This window comes from Thalassophryne amazonica, chromosome 3 (assembly GCF_902500255.1).
Source record: "Thalassophryne amazonica chromosome 3, fThaAma1.1, whole genome shotgun sequence".
In the NCBI taxonomy this organism is placed as follows: Eukaryota; Metazoa; Chordata; class Actinopteri; order Batrachoidiformes; family Batrachoididae; genus Thalassophryne; species Thalassophryne amazonica.
The window spans coordinates 48,415,597-48,440,593 of NC_047105.1; the positions used below are offsets into that span (position 1 = coordinate 48,415,597).

Genomic DNA, 24,997 nt, shown 5'->3' on the forward strand with positions numbered 1-24,997 from the left:
GATATTCTATGTGTTTCATTTATACACAATGACCAATAACATAAGAATCATATTGTAATCTCAGCCTTTGTGAGTTTCTTTTTCCCTACTCTTCAAAGGTCTTTTGGCCATTTTCCACTAAATGTAATATGTTGATTATGGTCAATCCCAGAATTTGTCCTAAAGGCTTTGTTTTGGCAAAGGTCAATGTAACTGGGATTAAAGGTCAAGGTTTTGGGTTTTTTTTTTTTTTTTTTTTTTTTTTTTCCCCACTCCACCACCCTTAGCACATATATGAAGGTGGGTTCTGGAGATCACATTTGCAAGGTCAAAATTTCAAATTTTCATTCTGATTGGCATAAAAATTGACACACACATGGAGGTGGGGTCCAGAATTCCCTATCAAGGTCATATCTGCCAAAGGTCAATATTTGGGGTCGAGGTCATGTCTGCCTCTCTGTGTGTTGGACTACTCTTATGAGGTTCTTTTGTTAATTTCTACCAAATTTGGTATGTCATTGAAAGCTGACCCTCCAAAACGCCCCTTAAACAGTTCATTTTGTCAAATGTCAAGTTCAAAGAATTAGATTTTTCAACCCACTTTGGGCCAGTGTAACACACAGTTTGGAAGATTCTAGAAATGATTAGGCAAGGTCAGCCAGAGGCAAATCATTTGGGTCAATGTCAAGTTGCCGTAGTTCTTAAAGTCTTCATGCCCATGCGTACTATGGCCTGAAATTCATAATGAAGGAATCCGGTATACTGTAATGACATCACAACAAGGGGGAAAGTCCTAAAATCTAAATTGTTGACAAAGAATAATATATATTATGAGCAAAATCTGACTGCAGAGAAATGCCAGTAATAATCTATACTGTTGTTTAAATGGGAATTATTTTGATTTTGCATATCAAACCTGTTTGGAAGTTTGTAACACTGGTTGTAAAATCTGCTGCATGATGTCTTCTGAGCTTGTAGATGGAGTTTTGCCAAGTCGGCAGAAATAGCCAGAGACATGTTGACTACAGAATTTTAAAACAAAACCTACTTTAGAAACTAGTGGCAGGGAACTGAGATATGTAGGTGTTTATTTTATAGGTGTTGTCTGTCAAACAAACACAGGTAATAGCAAAGTCTTTCTTTTAACAGAACTTCGCTCAGAACCCTTGGACGGGTGGATTTATAAACTCACTGAAGCATTTAAAAGCCAATTAAATTTTAAAATGCTAATACACAAGTGGCACCCACTGCCTAGAGACATAACTGCCTTACTGCTGTCAAACCTGGAGATCGGGTCATTTATAATTCCTCCATGGCGATATTTTTGCTAAGTTTTTTGTTTAACTTTTGTTTTTATGTCTTTGCTCAATAAATGTCTGTACCTATAAAGTAAGTTTGGATACCATACAGTGGTTGCAACAGCATTCTTTCTTACACGTAAAATAAAATGGAAACTGTCCAAATAGAGAGGTAACCATTTCCCTTCAGTGTACCAAAGCTAGACCCAAGTATAGAACCTTATGGTCAACTCAGTCATCTGATTCCAGTGATAATTGATAACAAGTGCAAATGGACTGTGTTGGGACTCAAGAGATACAACCCCAAATCTGAAAAGGTTGGGACAATATGGAAAATGAAGGGAAAAATGCAGTAATCCTTGAAATTACTTTGATCTCTATCTCACTGCAGACAGCATGAACTCAAGATACTTGATGCTTTGTGTAAGCGGAGCCAGTAAAAAGGAGTTTTATGGTGACGCGTTAGTGGAGCCGTAAAATGGCAATTTGCGACCGTATAACAGCATGAATATTCGCAAATCATCAGACACAAGGGGTTATTCCCATTCTAATTCAGTTCCATCGTTTGCACAGTTTATTTTTCTGTAGGTAATTCGGTCTGCGAGACTTACAGTCGAGCTGAAGCAGCGTCGCTCCAGCAGCGGTCAGGGCCCAGAGTAATCCATCAAAACCATCAATTGTGAAACGGTAATTCTGTATCAGAATCCACATCAATACTTTCGAATCGTAGCTTAAATTCACCCATTTCGGCGGCGGTATGCAAATTTCCCTCGCTCTCAGCTAACAGCTAGCATTCCACACAGCCGGTGTTCTGTTGAATTGTGCGTCTTGTCACATAAATCGACTGTTCTGCATCCCGACAGTATTGCGCATGCGTGCACACGCGCAGTTGCGCTGAGGACATGAATGATATTTCGTCACACCACCGGTCAGGGCGCGGAGTAATACATCCAAATGTGAAACGCTACCCCGATATTATACAGTCTGAAATCTTACATGCTTAACCAATCAGATTCGCGGAAAAAATGGAAATGGATTAAAATTGTTAATACCTATTGCTATTCCTGCATTTAAGGCCTATAGCACATTCCAAAAGAATTGGAGTATGGCAATTTAGGTCAAGTAGTGAGATTAAAATAAATAATAAATAAATGTAATTTCAAACATGTGATGTCGACATGTGATTCTTATGATTTGGTTAAAGTAAGTGGGGAAAAAAACTATATTGATGAAAGGCTGAGCCTTTGAGGAGCACAGATAGGCAAAGGATCTCCAGTTTGTCAACAAATGTGAGAAAATTTCAACCCCAATTCCAGTGAAGTTGGGACGTTGTGTGAAATGTAAATAAAAACAGAATACAATGATTTTGCAAATCCTCTTCAACCTATATTCAATTGAATACACCACAAAGACAAGATATTTAATGTTCAAACTGATAAACTTTGTTTTTGCGCAAATACGAGGTCTGTGAGAAAAGTATCCGACCTTTTTATTTTATGCAAAAAGTATGTGGATTTGATTCATATGTTTTTACGTCAGCCAAGCTTGAACCTTCGTGCGCATGTGTGAGTTTTTCCACGCCTGTCGGTTGCGTCATTCGCCTGTGGGCAGGCTTTGAGTGAGCACTGCCCAGCTCTCCACAATTTCTCTTCCAGATGTTTTTATGTCAGCTTGGCTGACATAAAAACATATGAATCAAATCCATATATTTTTTGCATAAAATAAAAAGGTCGGATACTTTTCTCAGACCTCGTATTTGCTCATTTTGAAATGGATGCCTGCAACACATTTCAAAAAAGCTGGGACAGTGGTATGTTTACCACTGTGTTACATCACCTTTCCTTCTAACAACACTCAATAAGCGTTTGGAAACTAAGGACACTAATTGCGTGTGTCATGATTGGGTATAAAAGGAGCATCCCCAAAAGTCTCAGCTGTTCACAAGCAAAGATGGGGTGAGGATCACCACTTTGTGAAAAACTGGTTCAAAAAATAGTCCAACAATTCAAGAACAATGTTTCTCAATGTTCAATTACAAGGAATTTAGGGGTTCCTTCATCTACAGTCCATAATATAATCAGAAGATTTAGAGAATCTGGAGAACTTTCTACACGTAAGCGGCAAGCCCGAAAACCAACATTGAATGCCCATGACCTTCGATCCCTCAGGCGGCACTGCATTAAAAACCGACATCATTGTGTATAGGTGCGTTTACACATAAGCAAGATGCGTTACGAATGTCATTTTTCTGTCATTCGTGACACATTCCTGACATTCTTAATGTGACTTAACGCATGTGAATAGGTTTCTTAATAGAGCGTGTTGTTGCGTGATATTCTTGATATTCGTGGAGCATGTTTTTGCCTGTCAAAAAATCTTCCACGAATGTCACACACCACCCTCATTTCATCTCATGTCGTGGAGGTCGCAACTGAGTATTGATCCGTTCTGATGAGTAGTGATCCTTAATAGAACGTGACAACGTTCGTAGTGGTTCCTGTGATGGTTCTTGGAGCCCAAACTGTCACGCGTTATTACGAAGTGACACGGAAACTGTCAAGTTTTGACACGACTTGTAACGCGGCGTCACATTTCACTGCGCGCCACGACGAATCAGTTTTCCGTCACGTGCGCACAATTAAACTGGGCTCCAAGTGTCGTTCCGCAGTTCCTGCTGAAGCTCCTCAGGACGCTCCTGCAGGTGTTCCACCTGCTGTTGTAACTGATGAGCGGGAGAACGAGTCTGAGCAACTAGAGGAGCGAGAGGAGACTCACGTGCAGCCAGACATCTCTGCACCTCCTCCAGTCCAGCGAAGGAAGAAGCGCGCGCACAATTAAACCCTGCTGCACCGCAATCAGTTTGATTGCTGACACCAAGTCGGCTAAAAGTCTAATTTCAGTGCTCTTCAGCGTGCTCCTGCAGGTGTTCAACCTGCTGCATGTGCCTGATGTTTGGGAAAATGCACGAGAGGAGAGCCGCATGAAGCCACACATCTGGCTCTGTCCTCCTCCTCCTCTCTGTGCTTCTCCATGGCACAGACCCCAACTACACATGCAGTCACAAAGTTCTTCTGAAAAACTGGAGCAATCTGAATTCAGTTGGATGAATATGGGTGTGTGTGGAGACAATTGACAACGTGACAGAACTTAACGATGCGCTGTTAAGCGCAATAGCGCGCAACAACGCGGAACACTATTCTTGACCGTGCGTAATGGTTCCTGATAATTCTCCAGCAACACGTGCCATTAATCGTAACGTGTGGTAACAGGTTGCAGCAGTTCCTGAGGACACCTGACGCCTCTGCCCCGAATAATCACATTCGTGATCAGCGGCCAAGAATGTGCACTTCGTGGCATTCGTGACTTGTCGTCGTTATGTGTAAACGTAGCATAAAGGGTCTTACTGCGTGGGCTCAGGAACACTTCAGAAAACCATTGTCAGCTAACACAGTTCATCGCTATGACAAGTGCAAGTTAAAACTCTACCATGCAAAGCGAAAACCAAACATCAACAACATGCAGAAATGCCACCACTGGGCCTGAGCTCATTTGAAATGGACAGACGCAAACTGAAAAATTGTGCTGTGGTCTGCTGAGTCCACATTTCAAATTGTTTTTGGAAATCATGGATGTCTTGTCCTCCGGACAAAAGAGGAAAAAGACCATCCTGATTGTTACCAGCGCAAAGTTCAAAAGCCAGCATCTGTGATGGTATGGGGGTGTGTTAGTGCCTATGGCAGGGGCAACTTACACATCTGTGATGGCACCATCGATGCTGATAGGTACATCCAGGTTTTGGAGCAACATATGCTGCCATCCAAGCAATGTCTTTTTCAGGGACGTCCCTGCTTATTTCAGCAAGATAATGCCAAGCCACATTCTGCACGTGTTACAACAGCGTGGTTTCGTAGTAAAAGAGTGCGGGTACTAGACTGGCCTGCCTGCAGTCCAGACCTGTCACCCATTGAAAATGTGTGGCGCATTATGAAGCACAAAATACGACAACGGAGACCCCGGACTGTTGACCAACTGAAGTTGTATGTCAAGCAAGAATGGGAAAGAATTCCACCTACAAAGCTTCAACAATTAGTGTCCTCAATTCACAAATGCTTGAGTGTTGTTAGAAGGTAAGGTGATGTAACACAGTAGTAAAATTACCACTGTCCCAGCTTTTTTGAAACATGTTGCAGCCATCCATTTCAAAATGTGCAAATACTTGCACAAAAACATAAAGTTTATAAGTTTGAACATTAAATATCTTGTCTTTATGGTGTATTCAATTGGATATACAACCCCTGGCAAAAATTATGGAATCACCGGCCTCGGAGGATGTTCATTCAGTTGTTTAATTTTGTAGAAAAAAAGCAGATCACAGACATGACCCATTTCAAATGGCAACTTTCTGGCTTTAAGAAACACTATAAGAAATCAAGAAAAAAGATTGTGGCAGTCAGTAATGGTTACTTTTTTAGACCAAGCAGAGGAAAAAAATATGGAATCACTCAATTCTGAGGAAAAAATTATGGAATCACCCTGTAAATTTTCATCCCCAGAACTAACACCTGCATCAAATCAGATCTGCTCGTTAGTCTGCATCTAAAAAGGAGTGAACACACCTTGGAGAGCTGTTGCACCAAGTGGACTGACATGAATCATGGCTCCAACACGAGATATGTCAATTGAAACAAAGGAGAGGATTATCAAACTCTTAAAAGAGAGTAAATCATCATGCAATGCTGCAAAAGATGTTGGTTGTTCACAGTCAGCTGTGTCTAAACTCTGGACCAAATACAAACATGAGAAGGTTGTTAAAGGCAAACATACTGGTAGACCAAGGAAGACATCAAAGCGTCAAGACAGAAAACGTAAAGCAATATGTCTCAAAAATCGAAAAATGCACAACAAAACAAATGAGGAACGAATGGGAGGAAACTGGAGTCAACGTCTGTGACCAAACTGTAAGAAACCGCCTAATGGAAATGGGATTTACATACAGGAAAGCTAAACGAAAGGCATCATTAACACCTAAACAGAAAAAAAACAAGGTTACAATGGGCTAAGGAAAAGCAATCGTGGACTGTGGATGACTGGATGAAAGTCATATTCAGTGATGAATCTCGAATCTGCATTGGGCAAGGTGATGATGCTGGAACTTTTGTTTGGTGCCGTTCCAATGAGATTCATAAAGATGACTGCCTGAAGAGAACATGTAAATTTCCACAGTCATTGATGATATGGGGCTGCATGTCAGGTAAAGGCACTGGGGAGATGGCTGTCATTACATCATCAATAAATGCACAAGTTTACGTTGATATTTTGGACAATTGAAAGGATGTTTGGGGATGATGAAATCATTTTTCAAGATGATAATGCATCTTGCCATAGAGCAAAAACTGCGAAAACATTCCTTGCAAGAAGATACATAGGGTCAATGTCATGGCACAGGGTCAATGTCAACGAGCAGATCTGATTTGATGCAGGTGTTAGTTTTGAGGATGAAAATTTACAGGGTGATTCCATAATTTTTTCCCTCAGAATTGAGTGATTCCATATTTTTTTTCCTCTGCTCGGTCTAAAAAAGTAACTGTTACTGACTGCCATAATATTTTTTTCTTGATTCCTTATAGTGTTTCTTAAAGCCAGAAAGTTGCCATTTGAAATGACTTTAGTTTTGTGTCATGTCTGTGATCTGCTTTTTTTTTTCTACAAAATTAAACAACTGAATGAACATCCTCTGAGGCCGGTGATTCCATAATTTTTACCAGGGGTTGTAGTTTGAAAAGGATTTGCAAACCATTGTATTCTATTTTTTACATTTTACACAACGTCCCAACTTCATTGGAATTGGGGTTGTATTTAAACATTTAAAAACATTGTTCTTCAAAGTAAGATAAGGGATTTGCCTGTTTTGCTCACTATAGTGTATAATCTATCTATAAAGCAAGAAACGTCTGTGTGTGGGTATATGGCTCGCATATCTCTGTTTGTCAGATTGACCTCAGCTTTCGGATGCTTTATTATGAAATTTGGGGGATTAATTTGCAAAACCTCTATTTTGAAACCTTTTATTTTGATTAACATTGTAGCATTCATACTTCCAAGATAGCGTGGCTCACTGATGTTACTGGTAGCAAAGTTAAACATCAAATAGTTCACATGTTGCTCACACCCTTTCACAATAAAACGTTTAATACCAGCATCCCAGTAAATACTTTTACTGTGAAAGGCATGCTGTCAATGTTCCTCGTGACTGAGTTTAACTTGACTACACTTAGGAGCGTTAGCTAAAATCCGTTTTTTGATAACACCAACAAATTTCCCACTATTATACAACATTTCACTAAGTATATAAACTGAATAAAATATTATATTTTCCCACAATTTGTACAATGTTTCATTAAGTACATAAACTAAATAAAATCTTATATTTGCTGTGAGCTCAAGTTTAAATAAACTGTGTTCAGGAGGTGGGAACTGATTTGCTGTTTCAAAAATGTTCTGTTTAATTTTGTCTGACTCTCTTCCAATAACCTGTTTAATAGGAATCCTTTTATTTTCATATAATTGATAATAAAACTGATTAAAAAAAAAACAATGAAATACTATATTCAAATAATAATATAAGTACACCGCTTTCTACATCCCACCTTCAAACACAGCCTCATATGACCATTCATGAAAAATCTACTTAGCTCCTAATTTTCTATAGGAATACAAATTTCCTATGGGCACTGCACTAGTATGAATTAGTTCACAGAATCTGGAGGGATTTCAGTACATAAATGGCAAGGACTCAAGCCTAAGATGAACACCTGTGATGTGCGATCTCTCAGACTTCACTGCACAAAGAACTGCCATTCATCAATTGCTGATATAGCCACATGGGCAAAGGATGACTTTGTGAAACCTTTGTCAAGCCCTGGAATATAAAATAACATTCACAAATGCCACTTAAAACTTCAGTGTGCATAAAATAAGCTTAATGATAACTTTTTTCTGGAAACGACATCTCTGTGCTCTGAGCCATCTGGGTTGGACCATCACACCGTGGAAACGTATTTTAGTCAGAAACGTAGGTATTCTGCATCTTTTTTTGGATGAAATGAACACTGTGTGCTCCAGACAAAAGAAAAAAAGGACCATCTGAACTATGTATGTATAGTATGGGGGTGTCACTGCCCTTGGGAAAATACTTTTGTGATGGCAGCTTTAATGCAGAAAAGTACATTGAAATTTTAAAGCAACATCTGCTGCCTTCCAAGGAAGTCAGTGCATTTTTCAGTAAAACCATGTAAACCACATTCTTCGCACATTGCAAAGGCATGGCTGTGGAAGAAGAGAATATGGAAATTGACCTGTCCCCAGTTGAGAATGTCTGGAGAATTTGGAAAAGAAAAATGCAATGACAAAGGCACCGTGCTGTTGCACACCTTAAGCTGTGTCTACCCAACCACCCACACTGCCTCAAGCCCTCTACCATTGGCCTGCCCACCCCCCCAAAAAAATCCCACACCATCACCAGTCTTAATGACTAACGGCCAGTTGCACTCACCCCCATGGCGATGAAGACCTTTGAGAAATTGGTCCAGAGTCACATCATGTCTTTCAGCCCTCCCACCTTCGACACGCACCAGTTTGCTTACATGGTGAACAGGTCGACTGAGGATGCCATGGCCACAGCTCTCCATGCTGCACTGTCCCACCTGGAGCAGTGGGGGAGCTATGCACCAATATTATTTGTAGACTTTAGCTTCACCTTTAATACCATCCTCCCCCACAGACTGGTGACTAAATTATCAGATATGGGACTTCCACACTCAACCTGTTAATGGATAATAGACTACCGAACGAACTGCACACTGGGGGTTAGAGTGAGCCCCCACACATCCACACCCCTCATCATCAGCACTGGGTTCCCCCGGGCTGCGTGCCGAGTCCCCAGCTCTACGACATCTACACTCACAACTGCATCCCAGCCCATCACAGCAACACCATCATCAAATTTGCTGATGACACCACTGTGGTGGGGCTCATCTTGGGGGGGCGTTGAATATGCCTACATGGAGGAGGTGAAGCAGTTGACAGTGTGGTGCAGAGATAACAACTTGCTCCTCTACACAACAAAGACCAAGGAGCTGATAGTGGACTTTAGAAAGAAGAGAGGAGACATTCAGCCATTATTCATCAGCGGGAGCTGTCTGGAGAGGGTCATGGACTTCTGCTTCCTTGGAGTCCCCATAACAGAGGACCTGATGTGGTGTGCAAACTCAGCTGAGTTGGTAAAGAAGGCCCAGCAGAAACTGTACTTCCTGAGAGTTCTGAGGAAGAATAACATCTCCTCAGAAACTGCTGGTGTCCTTCTATCACTGCTCAATTGAGAGTATTCTTAAATACTGTCTCTGTGTCTGGTACTTCAAAAACTCTGTGGCACAGAAGGATGCACTCCAGGGGGTCAAAAAAGTCACACAGAAGATCATCAACTGCCCTCTCCCCTCGCTGGAAGAACTTCACAGCTTCCGCTGCCTCAGGAGAGCCTGGAACATACTCCAGGACACATCACACCCCGGTCATGACCTGTTCCAAATACTGCTGTCAGACATACGCCACCAGTTGATTAAAACAAGAATTAACAGACTCAAAAACAGTTTTTATCCAACAGCCATCAATATGTTTAATATGGCCAGAACAAAAGAACATAACATAAATGTCCACATGCAGTCTGCACTCTTGAAGGGCATTGTGCAATATGTAATGGATGTAGATCTCTGTCTTTTATGTGTTTTTAGTTTAATATCTTTGATATTTAGTATGTATTTTATATTTAGTGTATATGTACAGTATATGTGTGTGTCTGTGTGTACCACACAGGTGACAGTGGTAAGGGAAAAAAAAAAAAACACCTCCTGATGATATTGAGGAAGAAACCTCAAGCAGACCACACCCAAAGGGGTGATGCACTGCTTCAGCCATTCTAACAGTTACAAGGTTTTTGCAGAGTTTTACACAGCTGAAGAAACAGAAAACAAGAATTTAAAACATCTTCCGCATCAGCTTCAGGCATGGCATCTCGCAGTCAGTCCAGCATCCCATTGTCTACAGATACCACGCCCATGCATTTCCCTCCGCACCTTGGACAGAGAGAAAAAGAGCAGAATTATTTGGCCAGAAAAACCACACCTAAGGTATAATTAATCAACATTAAATCGACAGGAAAGCAGAGAAAATACGAATACCCCCATCACACATACGCGGATTGAGGCTGAATGGCGTCAGAATGACACATCCGGCCACAATCAGGAAATATTGAGGTGCGGTCTGAAGACCAACAGACAGCGGTCTATGAGCAGTCTACATAGTTGATCCCATTCACCCTGGCTGTCCCAAGTGTGTTGCACATGTTCAAAACACTCTTGGTGCCATTGAGATGGAATGCACATCTGATGGCGGTCCATGTGCAGTTTTTGCCTCATCTGATCGCAGTCTACATATTCTGACAGCATCAAAATAGCATCTGAAACGATGTGATCGCGGTTGATTGAGCTCTGAGATCGATCCGTCACAGCAAAGTCTGCCGGCATGTTGTACCGTGGATGTCCACCTCCACTGGACCCCGGCATATATATATATATATATATATATATATATATATATATATATATATATATATATAAAATCACTTTTAATGCAATAAATAAGGTCATGCCCTTTAAATTTTGTTGTATTATCTGCATTGACAGTAAAATGTTTCTATTCTATTCTCCAGAAAGAATGAGACAAAATATCCTCAATGCCAAAAGGTATTTTATGTGTTGTGAGAAGGAATGGCAGCATTACAAAGCAGTAAATTCTTTAGCTGCCCAACTTTTTTTGAGGAATGTGTTGCAGGCCTTAAATGTAGGAATGGATGCATGTTATCGAATTAAATGAAGTTGACAACACAACGTGAAATATCTTGGGTTCATACTGTCTACAATGAAAGACGAGTCAACATATCTGTAAGGATCATTGGATTTTTTTTTTTTAATTTACATTCTGTGTCTTCTTAGCTTTTCTTATTTGGGTTGTAGTTGATGACCAGATCAGTAGACACGCTGTGCCCTTTTGTTCAGTCGCATTTGCAACCATTTCACATCTAGCTTTGCATCATCAGCAGCATCATTATTATTCATCATTCTGAGAATAACAATTTCTGCCCTTTACTTGGAACCTCTGCTGCTTGTAGTATTTTCAGCAAAGAATCCACAGAAAACCATATGCAAATGTGGTGGTGTCTGTATCTGCACACACGGATTGATTATAAATAAGAACATAATGACCAGAAAGAGTAAACACAGGGGTAAATAATCCCCATGAGGCTTTTGAACGCATGGTAATTTTGAGTGTTGTTAAATGTTACGGTTTCAATGCATTTACTCCAGCAATCTATACTAAAACCAGATACTGCAGCTGAGTTGGTGGAAGCTGTAGGCTTTTTGTAGTGCCACAGTGCCACCTGGTGTTTTTTTTAAAGAAAGCACATTTTCTTAAATTTTCATAATTTTTCCAAGGATTTAACAATACAGATTCCAATACATGGGAAATTCAGTGCTTTGTTTGTTCTTATTCTGACTTATACCTGATTCTAATCTTGTTCATTGGAATCTTGAGAGATACGACTTTGCCTGTCAAGATATTTGTCAGAGTGGTGAGGTCTCCTGCAGATGGAGAAAGACAAGGGGATGCCTGGCTGCAGCAGATGAATGTTTAGGTGTAGATTGACCGGTTGTCTGCCTGTGTGGTTTCCATCCAGGGCCGAAGGTGGTTCCATGGTGTGGTGGATGTGGCAAAATGCAGTGCCAGTGCATGAACCCAAACCTGATCTAACTGTCTCAAAGTTTTTAATTTAAAATAAGATATTCTCCTATACTTCACAGAAACATGTTTGCATCAGGAGACACATTTATGAAAGTTGATACACTTAAAGGTTTGAGTATTAAAGTGATGTAGTTTACTTATTGTCATATTTAAACATAACTATAACATCTGTTATGTTGGTAGTCTTAAAGACTTCCTGTAAAGGCTGACAAGGTGCAGGTTTTCCATTCTACCAGTCAAATGAACAGATGAGTTCCTTGCTGACTTATTTCTTCCACTTAAAGTGGCGTTAATCTTTGAAATCAGTTGGCAGGCATGGTGGTTGAAATACAAACCTGCACCCTCCATGGTTTTCGACAACAGATTGAGATCTCAAAACATTCAGATGAGTGATAGCTTTTAGAAGGAGGCAAATGAAGAGAGATAAGCTGAGACAAGTATCCTTTAAAACACAGGGAGTAAATGAATTATAGATAAATGAATGAGTCCATCTCTGCATAACACAGCAACTCAAACAATACAACCCCTGGCAAAAATTATGGAATCACCGGCCTCGGAGGATGTTCATTCAGTTGTTTAATTTTGTAGAAAAAAAGCAGATCAGACATGACACAAAACTAAAGTCATTTCAAATGGCAACTTTCTGGCTTTAAGAAACACTATAAGAAATCAAGAAAAAAAGATTGTGGCAGTCAGTAACGGTTACTTTTTAGACCAAGCAGAGGAAAAAAAAATATGGAATCACTCAATTCTGAGGAAAAAATTATGGAATCACCCTGTAAATTTTCATCCCCAAAACTAACACCTGCATCATATCAGATCTGCTCGTTAGTCTGCATCTAAAAAGGAGTGATCACACCTTGGAGAGCTGTTGCACCAAGTGGACTGACATGAATCATGGCTCCAACACGAGAGATGTCAATTGAAACAAAGGAGAGGATTATCAAACTCTTAAAAGAGAGTAAATCATCACGCAATGTTGCAAAAGATGTTGGTTGTTCACAGTCAGCTGTGTCTAAACTCTGGACCAAATACAAACAGCATGGGAAGGTTGTTAAAGGCAAACATACTGGTAGACCAAGGAAGATATCAAAGCGTCAAGACAGAAAACTTAAAGCAATATGTCTCAAAATCGAAAAATGTACAACAAAACAAATGAGGAACAAATGGAGGAAACTGGAGTCAACGTCTGTGACCGAACTGTAAGAAACCGCCTAAAGGAAATGGGATTTACATACAGAAAAGCTAAACGAAAGGCATCATTAACACCTAAACAGAAAAAAACAAGGTTATAATGGGCTAAGGAAAAGCAATCGTGGACTGTGGATGACTGGATGAAAGTCATATTCAGTGATGAATCTCGAATCTGCATTGGGCAAGGTGATGATGCTGGAACTTTTGTTTGGTGCCGTTCCAGTGAGATTTATAAAGATGACTGCCTGAAGAGAACATGTAAATTTCCAGAGTCATTGATGATATGGGGCTGCATGTCAGGTAAAGGCACTGGGGAGATGGCTGTCATTACATCATCGATAAATGCACAAGTTTACATTGATATTTTGGACAATTGAAAGGATGTTTGGGGATGATGAAATCATTTTTCAAGATGATAATGCATCTTGCCATAGAGCAAAAACTGTGAAAACATTCCTTGCAAAAAGACACATAGGGTCAATGTCATGGCAATAGGGTCAATGTCAACGAGCAGATCTGATTTGATGCAGGTGTTAGTTTTAGGGATGAAAATTTACAAGGTGATTCCATAATTTATTTCTCAGAATTGAGTGATTCCATATTTTTTTCCTCTGCTTGGTCTAAAAAAGTAACCGTTACTGACTGTCACAATCTTTTTTTTCTTGATTTCTTATAGTGTTTCTTAAAGCCAGAAAGTTGCCATTTGAAATGACTTTAGTTTTGTGTCATGTCTGTGATCTGCTTTTTTTCTACAAAATTAAACAACTGAATGAACATCATCCGAGGCCAATGATTCCATAATTTTTGCCAGGGGTTGTAGATGTTATCTTCTTTTATGTCTCCAAATGACAAAGGAGAATGAGAAATTATTAAAATTTGGTGAACTTTGGTGCACCACAACAGTCCAAAAAGTTGTTTTGTTTTTCTTTTTTAATACCCTGTAGATCTACCTGCCACCTGTTGGACAGCTGTATATGATGGTGATGAAAATTAGGAGCAGATGTGGTTGAAATTACATGTAGGTGCATTCTTTTCCAAGTCCTTAAAGTTGTTCTTGTCAAAGACTTTGACAATAACTGACTGACTAAATTTGAATTAAGACATAAAGAGTCAGTTTGTTAGAAAATGAAAGGAGTTTTGTTTTAGACTCATAATTTAATAATGTTTGAGTGTTAATGAGTCTTACAGACCCAGATTTTAAAAACTGAGCTTGTGCAAATGTTTTCAGTAAAATAATCACAGCAGGGAATCCAGAAGAGTTTTTTTGTAAGGGAGAGAGACACATGGTTAAAGGAACACATGAAAGCTCAGGAATTGAACCAGGTACATTATGGGCCACAAGTTGTAGTATTTGCCCTCTAGGCCAAAATTGTGGCCCCACAATCTTCCTCCCAACCACTGGTCTGACACCCTCATCCATTCATCTGTTCTTTTGTTAATTTTCTGACTATTTCATGACGTATGTTAATGTCTTGTTTGACATTTTTTAAGTGAGACAGCACAATGGACTTGATAAATGGCATCATCTTTATTACAAAATTATTCTCTGGCCCAAGTTGCTATAAAATAAAATGCTCCATAAATTGCAATCTTTTATCATTGTATGCTTAAATAACAGCATTGTTGTTGAGCTGTAATTCATGTTATTCCTGTGAAAATGGAGCTCCAACAGCATGAAAATGCCCTTCCATAGGACTGTGTAAAGATGTTTCAGAGTTTTGACCCAAAAACTTCAGCCAAAGACCAGAGAGTTTTTTCATTTTGCTTCTCACGTTTGTGTGCAGAATGCAGTAATTGGTTGCAAATGAGCAACGGATTTGTCAGTTTTAGAGACAGGCAGTTACAGTCAGGAAGTCTTTTCATCATCCAGTCTGCATGCGTCACTAGAAAAAAATATATATATAATGGGAGAAGCTTTTAAAGAACAGGAGGATGTGGGTACCAGCGATGAGGAAGGTTGGAAATCTGCAGCATTTCAACAAATGTTTATCAGCAGCTGTTATATATGTGTAATATGGTATTCATTAGGCAGTCATTGAAGTAAATTGTCATAATTGTCCTCATAAATGGAAGTGATGACTGTAAAGTTCACTTTTTACAACTTTTGTCATATTAAAACACTGTCAGCAATCATGTATCTAAGCACCAAACTCAGTTTTAACAACTGCTTTGTTTACAGGACATCCCTTTGTCAAAAATTAATTTAGGAATATTGTCCATGAAAACCAAAGCGGCATCTGTCCAGCAGAAAAAAAATCCAATGTACTCACAACTTAGCAACAAAATAATGCTAACCTTCTACTTTTTTCATAGTCTGTACATTAGTAGCACAAATGCTACTATTTTTATTTTATTTTCCCTGAATATAGTGGTTTGTATCTTTTGGCAGTATAGTGGTTAAACTGGGGAAAATGCTTGCCTCCCAAACAAAAGGTCCCCAGTTCAAGGCAACCTGTGCCCTGTTCTTCCCTATTCCTTATACATCTTGAGTTGCATCAGGAAGGGCATATGGCATAAAAGTTGATCCAAATCAACATCCGGCTCTATTTTGGATCTGTTATGGTGGCACCAAGCAAAAAATGGGAGAAGTAAAAGCAAACTGGTTAGTTTGTACCCTTGTTTGTTCAAGTAGGGTTGGAACAACCGGTTGTAATAATTGACTATAAGTAGACAGTAGCCCACTAGTCAACTAATTTTGTTGTAGTTGACTTGTCAGGTGGATTCAGATTCTCCTGCACAGCTATCAGAAACGGAAAGGGGAGGCCCATGCAAAGATTTTCACTGACGACAGAGATCAAGAAGGAACCAACATAACCCAACATCCACAAGCTGCCAGCAGTCCATTTCTGATGAAAGATCTTACATTTAGTAGGAACACAAACATTGTTTCCATGTCGATCATTATGTTAATGTCATGTTTTCAACAACTTGTGATTTTCTCTCTCTGTCTCTGTGTGTGTATTTTTAAATTAAAGTCACTTTCAAATTTCACTGTCCCAGCAGTCAGTGGGTGAGAGGTGGAGTACAGCCTGTAGTGGCCACCAGTCCATTGCTGGGCTGACTCATTCACACCTACGGACAATTTAAAGTTTCCAGTTCACGTCTTTGGAAGTGGGTGCACGCCGGAGCACCCAGAGGGAACCTAGAACACAGAAAAGACCAGGTTGAACGTGAACCTGGGACCTTCTTTCTGTGAGGCAACAGTGCTAACAACTGAACCATTGTGCTGCCCAGTATACCTTAAATCACGATAAAACATACAAATACATTAATGACAGCACTATGCAGTTTTATGGTTTGGAAAAATGTGGTTTGGGTTGACTTAAAGCTCCACTGAAGGTGCCCTGTTAATGCATGTATTCCCTTTTCAGCAATTTTTTTTGAAAACACAATTTCTGTTATGCAATGCAAATGTGATTAAAGGACTTTTTTTAATATGACTAGGGTTGTTTAAAAAATAAATAAAGGCTAATTTGTCCTTGTTCACTGAATGCTTGCGGTCACCAGAGGGAGCTGTTAGCATGCCCTTTAAACTGACAAAAAGTCAAACTGTTGATGTTGTAGTTTATCTAAATATCATTTATTATTGTTCTTATTTAATGTATATTTTAAATGTGGAGCAGCCATAAAACCTGTAAGCATATTAATTTAGCTTTTCTGTGCTTTTCTCCCCCACAGATCCGTGGATTTCTTTCCAGGTTTGACAATGTGCTGCCTGCCAGCCTGGCCTTTGACAAATGCACCGCCTGCTCACCCATTGTAAGTGGCACCAACAATATCGAACACGCCAAAAGGTAGAAGTAGTGGGAAAAGTGTCTTGACAGAAAACAGAAATGTCCTCGAGAGATGTAAAAATAAATGCAGATCAGCAGATTCTGAATCTGATGTGGCGATTTGCTCTGGGGATATAATATTTTTCTTTTTGAAACCCAAAAATGCAGCTTTAGCAGAACACTGGGAGATTCCCATCTCTCCCATTTTCACATTAAGTGAGGGAAAGTGGTGAAGTGTTTGTGCCTGCAGGAATCGCGAACACTCGCAGAAAAGCTGGTAAAACCATATGGTAACAATCAGGCAGCGGTCGCCCGCTGATGTCAGAGAATAGAATTAGATCCCACCGCTGCAGCGTGTGTGTGCACATGCATGTAAAAAATGGGATGGTGTAGGGTGTGCATACCCTAAACCAGACAAGCTGGATGAGACAAACCACTTCGGTGTCATCAGACCAAAGCTAATTCCTTGTATGTGAAAACCTACTTGGCAATAAAGTTGGTTCTGGTTTGGATTTACTGCATTGACATTGGTCCAGGCACTCAATCACTGCACTGGTTGGCCTTCTGGTTAGCAGTATCTAGCAATCTGATTGGCTGTTGGGTTAGTGTAAGACTTTTTTTTTTTTTTTTTTTGGCAAGAAGAGAAAGCCATATCTTAAATGAGGAATAGAAAGAGAGAAAATAGAGTGGTGGAAGAAAGAAGGAATGGAAGCACAGGGCCCATGAAAGTGTTTTGTGATGAGGGGGGGAAAGCTCTCTCTCTCTCTTTCTCTGATTTCAATGGCGTCTTTGTGTTTATAAAGAGGTCATAAAGCCCCAGATCTATCACTTTCATGTGAAGACAGACCAAGAGAGACACAGAGGGCGAGAAGGAGGGAAGAAAAGAGGGGTGGAAGTGGGGAGGGAGGTGGTTAGTTTCTAAGCTAAAAGGTTTAAAAGTTCTCCACCTACGCTGCTTCTGGGGGGGGTTCAACCCCTTCTTATAGTGTCATGTTTCTGCCCGTGTGACTGAGATTATTTGGCGTGCACACGAAGCGCACAGAGATCCAGCAAAGGCCCGTGAAGACGCCAGCAGTGGATGTGTTAGCACGTTTACGCTGTCAGGGCACCACAAGACCGATCCTTTCCTCAGGCAGCATGTGGTTTATGTGGTGTTATTGATTAATATGTTTTGGTTCGGTTAATCCCATTCGCATCTTTTTGCTGTGCGCAGTCTTCTGTCTTTGCGTGTCTTACTCTTTTCTACCAGCCTGCTCATATTTCACGGCTCCCTCCTCCTTCCTCTGCTGTCTTACCTTCTCTCCCTTCCTATTCTCTGCCCCATATCTCGCCTACCGTCCCTGCTTGCCCCCCCCCATTATGTGTCCCGGTGTCTCTGTCCATCTATCAGCCTGTTCGCTGTTGTGTGCGGCTGAGTGTATCCGTGCTGCAGTCAGCTGTGTGCTGCCAGGTCACTATGGAAACAAAACAATTCAGCCCCTGTCTGGGCTGGAGCAGTTCCTGTAGAGTTGGGGCTTTTTTGTGCGTGTGTGTGTGTGTGTCTGTCTTTCTGGGGCCACAGGCCAATAAAACTACACGCCAAAGAGTAAATCACAGCTGACATGGCCATGTCTACATTTGTGCCAGACACTTCTTACTACAGCCATTTTTACAAATACTACCAAATACGCTGCCACTGTTAAGAGGAGAAGTCGTTTCTTAAATTCATGGTGCAAAGTCATAAAACTAATTTAGGATTCATTCATGAATGTATGTATGTTTGTATGTATGCGCAGATTCAATCTCAGTAAGTAAGTATTGTCCAAGTAAATGCATTCATTTTGTTTATCAAAGGTCTCTTATTTCCATTATGTTTTGAGGTTAAAAGAAAACAGTCTGTATTTGCCTGAATGTAAAACTGCCCTCATAATAAGATGACTCCCTCCACCTTCCCCCTTCTTTTTTAAGACATAATTTTGGAAGTTAAGTTTGCTTGTTTCCAGAGCTGAAGGTTGCAGGTTCCCACACCTGCCCATTCTCCATGTGATGTGGAGTTGCATCAGGAAGGGCATGCAGCATCAAATTTGTACCAAATTCACATCCAACTCCGATCTGCTGTGGTGACCGTGAGTGAAGCAAGGAAGAAGCCAAAGGGACTTACGTACTTCCTTTCTGAAGACCAAATCTAGTTTTTGAAAAAGAAAATGCCTGTATTTGAAAATAAAAGCACATTTAGAAGGGAACAAACAGGCTAGATTGCATAAACCAGTAATTCGATAAACAGTGGTGCAGTAAACAATGCAAACTGTCCAATCTTGGCTCCTGATATCATCATGTCAATCAGTGAGTTAATTCTCTACAGGCAGACCTTCCTGCACATGCTTTCTGCATATACAGGAAGACCAGATGGGTAAAACTCCAAAAGCTCCTCAGAGATTCCCATGAAGAGTCAAGGAGGAGCCTGTGGAGGTTTTTAGAGTTTAAAGAAATCTTCTAATGTTATTATGGCCAGAAACAAACAGAAAAATCTGAACAAGTACAACAGGGTCTCCTCCCAACCCCGTCATGGTTGGACCATAATGACATGTTACATAATGAGCATGAACTCTTAAGAAGGGGCACGAGAGTTTAAGTTGTACCTCATAGCTTAAGTTTCACCACTTTTTAGCTACTGTGAGTGGGTGATAATAAAAAATTGTATAAAAGGAACCTACTGTTTTCAACAAGTTTTTGTCACACCTATTGTGTGTGTGTGTGTGTGTGTGTGTGTATATATATATATATGTGTGTGTATATATATATATATATATATATATATATATATATATATATATATATATATATATATATATATATGTATATATATATATGTGTATGTATATATATACAACCCCTGGCAAAAATTATGGAATCACCAGCCTCAGAGGATGTTCATTCAGTTGTTTAATTTTGGAGAAAAAAAGCAGATCAGACATGACACAAAACTAAAGTCATTTCAAATGGCAACTTTCTGGCTTTAAGAAACACTATGAAATCAGGAAAAAAAATTGTGGCAGTCAGTAACGGTTACTTTTTTAGACCAAGCAGAGGGAAAAAAATATGGAATCACTCATTTCTGAGGAAAAAAATGATGGAATCATGAAAAACAAAAGAACGCTCCAACACATCACTAGTATTTTGTTGCACCACCTCTGGCTTTTATAACAGCTTGCAGTCTCTGAGGCATGGACTTAATGAGTGACAAACGGTACTCTTCATCAATCTGGCTACAACTTTCTCTGATTGCTGTTGCCAGATCAGCTTTGCAGGTTGGAGCCTTGTCATGGACCATTTTCTTCAACTTCCACCAAAGATTTTCAATTGGATTAAGATCCGGACTATTTGCAGGCCATGACATTGACCCTATGTGTCTTTTTGCAAGGAATGTTTTCACAGTTTTTCCTCTATGGCAAGATGCATTATCATCTTGAAAAATGATTTCATCATCCCCAAACATCCTTTCAGTTGATGGGATAAGAAAAGTGTCCAAAATATCAACGTAAACTTGTGCATTTATTGATGATGTAATGACAGCCATCTCCCCAGTGCCTTTACCTGACATGCAGCCCCATATAATCAATAACTGTGGAAATTTACATGTTCTCTTCAGGCAGTCATCTTCATAAATCTCATTGGAACGGCACCAAACAAAAGTTCCAGCATCATCACCTTGCCCAATGCAGATTCGAGATTCATCACTGAATATGACTTTCATCCAGTCATCCACAGTCCACGATTGCTTTTCCTTAGCCCATTGTAACCTTGTTTTTTTCTGTTTAGGTGTTAATGATGGCTTTTGTTTAGCTTTTCTGTATGTAAATCCCATTTCCTTTAGGCGGTTTCTTACAGTTCAGTCACAGACGTTGACTCCAGTTTCCTCACATTCGTTCCTCATTTGTTTTGTTGTGCATTTTTGATTTTTGAGACATACTGCTTTAAGTTTTCTGTCTTGACCCTTTGATGTCTTCCTTGGTCTACCAGTATGTTTGCCTTTAACAACCTTCCCATATTTGTATTTGGTCCAGAGTTTAGACACAGCTGACTGTGAACAACCAACATTTTTTGCAACATTGCGTGATGATTTACCCTCTTTTAAGAGTTTGATAATCCTCTCCTTTGGTTCAATTGACATCTCTCGTGTTGGAGCCATGATTCATGTCAGTCCACTTGGTGCAACAGCTCTCCAAGGTGTGATCACTCCTTTTTAGATGCAGACTAACGAGCAGATCTGATTTGATGCAGGTGTTTACAGGGTGATTCCATAATTTATTCCTCAGAATTGAGTGAGTCCATATTTTTTTTTTCCCTCTGCTTGGTCTAAAAAGTCACCGTTACTGACTGACACAATTTTTTTTTCTTGATTTCTTAGTGTTTCTTAAAGCCAGAAAGTTGCCATTTGAAATGACTTTAGTTTTGTGTCATGTCTGTGATCTGCTTTTTTCCTACAAAATTAAACAACTGAATGAACATCCTAACGAGGCCGGTGATTCCATAAGTTTTGCCAGGGGTTGTATATCAAAATTATCCTTCTATAAATCCAGGCCACTTTAGATTAGATTAGATTCAGATTCATTACGCGCCATGTAAAGAGCATAATGAACTTGGACACACCCCAATTATGCTCCTCAAGATAGAGAGCCCTGTGAATTTCAACTAGATGAACCATTCTGAAGGTCCTTACCAAACCTTGCAAAACACGTTCCAAATCCTTTTGAGTGTTGCACTATGTTTGCAGAGAAGAAGACTTGTAACGTACATGTGCACTTAAAGGGCACAAGAGGTTCAGCAATGGGAGGAAGTTGAAGGCAATCCACGATCTGGAAGACCAAGATCAATGAGCTGAACATAACTATTGCCAGGGGTTTTGTGTGTGTGTGTGTATATATATATATGTATATGTATATATACTCAACAAAAATATAAACGCAACACTTTTGGTTTTGCTCCCATTTTGTATGAGATGAACTCAAAGATCTAAAACTTTTTCCACATACACAATATCACCATTTCCCTCAAATATTGTTCACAAACCCGTCGAAATCTGTGATAGTGAGCACTTCTCCTTTGCTGAGATAATCCATCCCACCTCACAGGTGTGCCATATCAAGATGCTGATTAGACACCATGATTAGTGCACAGGTGTGCCTTAGACTGCCCACAATAAAAGGCCACTCTGAAAGGTGCAGTTTTGTTTTATTGGTGGGGGGATACCAGTCAGTATCTGGTGTGACCACCATATGCCTCATGCAGTGCAACACATCTCCTTCGCATCATCCGAGAAGAGAACACCTCTCCAACGTGCCAAACACCAGCGAATGTGAGCATTTGCCCACTCAAGTCGGTTACGACGACGAACTGGAGTCAGGTCGAGACCCTGATGAGGATGACGAGCATGGAGATGAGCTTCCCTGAGACGGTTTCTGACAGTTTGTGCAGAAATTCTTTGGTTATGCAAAACGATTGTTTCAGCAGCTGTCCGAGTGGCTGGTCTCAGACGATCTTGGAGGTGAACATGCTGGATGTCGAGGTCCTGGGCTGGTGTGGTTACACGTGGTCTGCGGTTGTGAGGCTGGTTGGATGTACTGCCAAATTCTCTGAAACGCCTTTGGAGACGGCTTATGGTAGAGAAATGAACATTCAATACACGAGCAACAGCTCTGGTTGACATTCCTGCTGTCAGCATGCCAATTGCACGCTCCCTCAAATCTTGCGACATCTGTGGCATTGTGCTGTGTGATAAAACTGCACCTTTCAGAGTGGCCTTTTATTGTGGACAGTCTAAGGCACACCTGTGCACTTATCATGGTGTCTAATCAGCATCTTGATATGGCACACCTGTGAGGTGGGATGGATTATCTCAGCAAAGGAGAAGTGCTCACTTTCACAGATTTAGACTGGTTTGTGAACAATATTTGAGGGAAATGGTGATATTGTGTATGTGGAAAAAGTTTTAGATCTTTGAGTTCATCTCATACAAAATGAGAGCAAAACCAAAAGTGTTGCGTTTATATTTTTGTTGAGCGTATATATATATATATAATACACACTAGTGCACAACCATCTCTAGAGTTTACAGAGAATGTTCTGAAAAAAAGATATCCTGTGAGCAGCAGTTGTGTAGACAAAAATGTCTTGTTGATTTTAGAGGTCAGAGGAGAATGATGTGGATGAATTTGAGCAACAACTGAAATGTGGTGAGGTAACGTGTGGTGTGATTCAGACGTGAGGTGTTACAGATGTAACAAAACACACCTGGAATCCCATGTACTCGTAAGTGTTTTGTTTTTTTTTTTAATCTGATTTTTACTGGGTACTTTGGGTTTGTGTGTGTCTGTGTTTCCTTTTTCCTGTCATTTGGCTTGTGAGTGATGGGGGCAGAGTACCACCACTCTCACTGCGTAAAGCTCAGAGGCACACTGTAAAAAAAAAAAAAAAAGTCCCTTGTTTTTACAGAAAAATTCTGGCAGCTGGGGTTACCAGGAGAATTCTGTAAAAATTATGGTGAATATGTCAATGGTTTTACATAGAATATGTAAATTTTACAGTGTGAACCTGTTATTTTATTGTCTATTTAGATGATAAAATCTTTGCAAAATGGTCACCTTTTGTTTAATAATCCTCAAAATGTAGTTTAAACAGACACATCACCTTTTTTTCAAAGCCTTAATTATCAGTATTTTACTGTATTTGAAAATTTTCATCTTTAAAATATGACTATTGTACAGTTTTTGGTATTATGATTGTTTAAACTACAGTAATTTGTAAATTCTACAATTCAGTGTTTCGCAGTTGTGAATCTCGCGCCGTCTGGCGGTCTGTAACTCACGCGAGAGTTCGGTTTCAGCAGAGTTCCCAGTGTCAGGAGGTCAGCACTCACAGTGTAAGCACATCTCCTGAAGTATGGACAATAAGACAACATTGGGGCACAGCAGAAGTTCATCACAGGTGCTACACCTCCTCTAGATAACCCTCTCAACTTGGGAGAGCATATATAATCATCATAATTGTCCATGAACTCGCTAAATTAAAGCCATCCACATCCTTGCTTTGCCATTGTTTGCATGCGCTGGGAGACAGCGGAACTCTGCTGGCACCACGGTGCATTCAGTTTCAATTTATTTTCATTTATATAGTGCCACATCACAACAGAGTTGCCTCAAGGCACTTCACACAAGTAAGGTCTAACCCTCAGAGCAGCAGTGGTAAGGAAAAACTCCCTCTGAGGAAGAAACCTCAAGCAGACCAGACTCAAAGGGGTGACCCTCTTGTTGGGCCATGCTACGGACATAAATTACAGAACAATTCACAAAACGAATATACAGGAAATGCAGTTGGTGCACAGGACAGGAGGGTCGCCAGCACAAAAACCACACCCATCTCTGGATGGAACCGCACCTTAAACGGAGAGAAAAAACAGAATCAGGCATCAGAAAGACAAGAAATACAGTATAATTTGTCAGCATTAAACAACAAGAAAAACAGGAAATACTAAGGTGATCGCCAGCCAATAGACCTAAGCTTCACCAAAAGACCCAGAATTTAGTAGAGAATCTTGAATTTTCGACTGGACTGGGTTGCTTGACGTAAGATTCAAGCTTCTCTACTATGGAAACCACCTGTACAACTGAGAGCCTACACAGAAACCCAGAATTTAGGTATAGCTGAGGCCGAGGCACACTCCATTTCCTAGTAAAATTAAGAGTAAAACTATACAATGCTAGTATGCTAGCATTACAGAAGGGAAATAAGTGTGTCTTAAGTCTGGACTTGAAAGTCTCCACAGAATCTGAGTGTTTTATTGACGCAGGGAGATCATTCCACAGAACAGGGGCACAATAAGAGAAAGCTCCATGACCTGCAGACTTCTTCTTCACCCTAGGG

The 24,997-nt window shown here is 40.1% G+C and overlaps 1 protein-coding gene across 2 annotated transcripts in view; it reads left to right on the forward strand.

Moving 5' to 3' along the window:
- Window positions 1–24,997, forward strand: part of atg7 (ATG7 autophagy related 7 homolog (S. cerevisiae)) — a 192,438-nt gene that overhangs the window by 91,471 nt on the left and 75,970 nt on the right. For both annotated transcript variants that reach the window (XM_034166198.1, XM_034166197.1), the window contains exon 17: window positions 17,004–17,084. In XM_034166198.1, coding sequence (XP_034022089.1) covers window positions 17,004–17,084 — 81 coding nt within the window. The remainder of the gene's footprint in view (window positions 1–17,003; window positions 17,085–24,997) is intronic.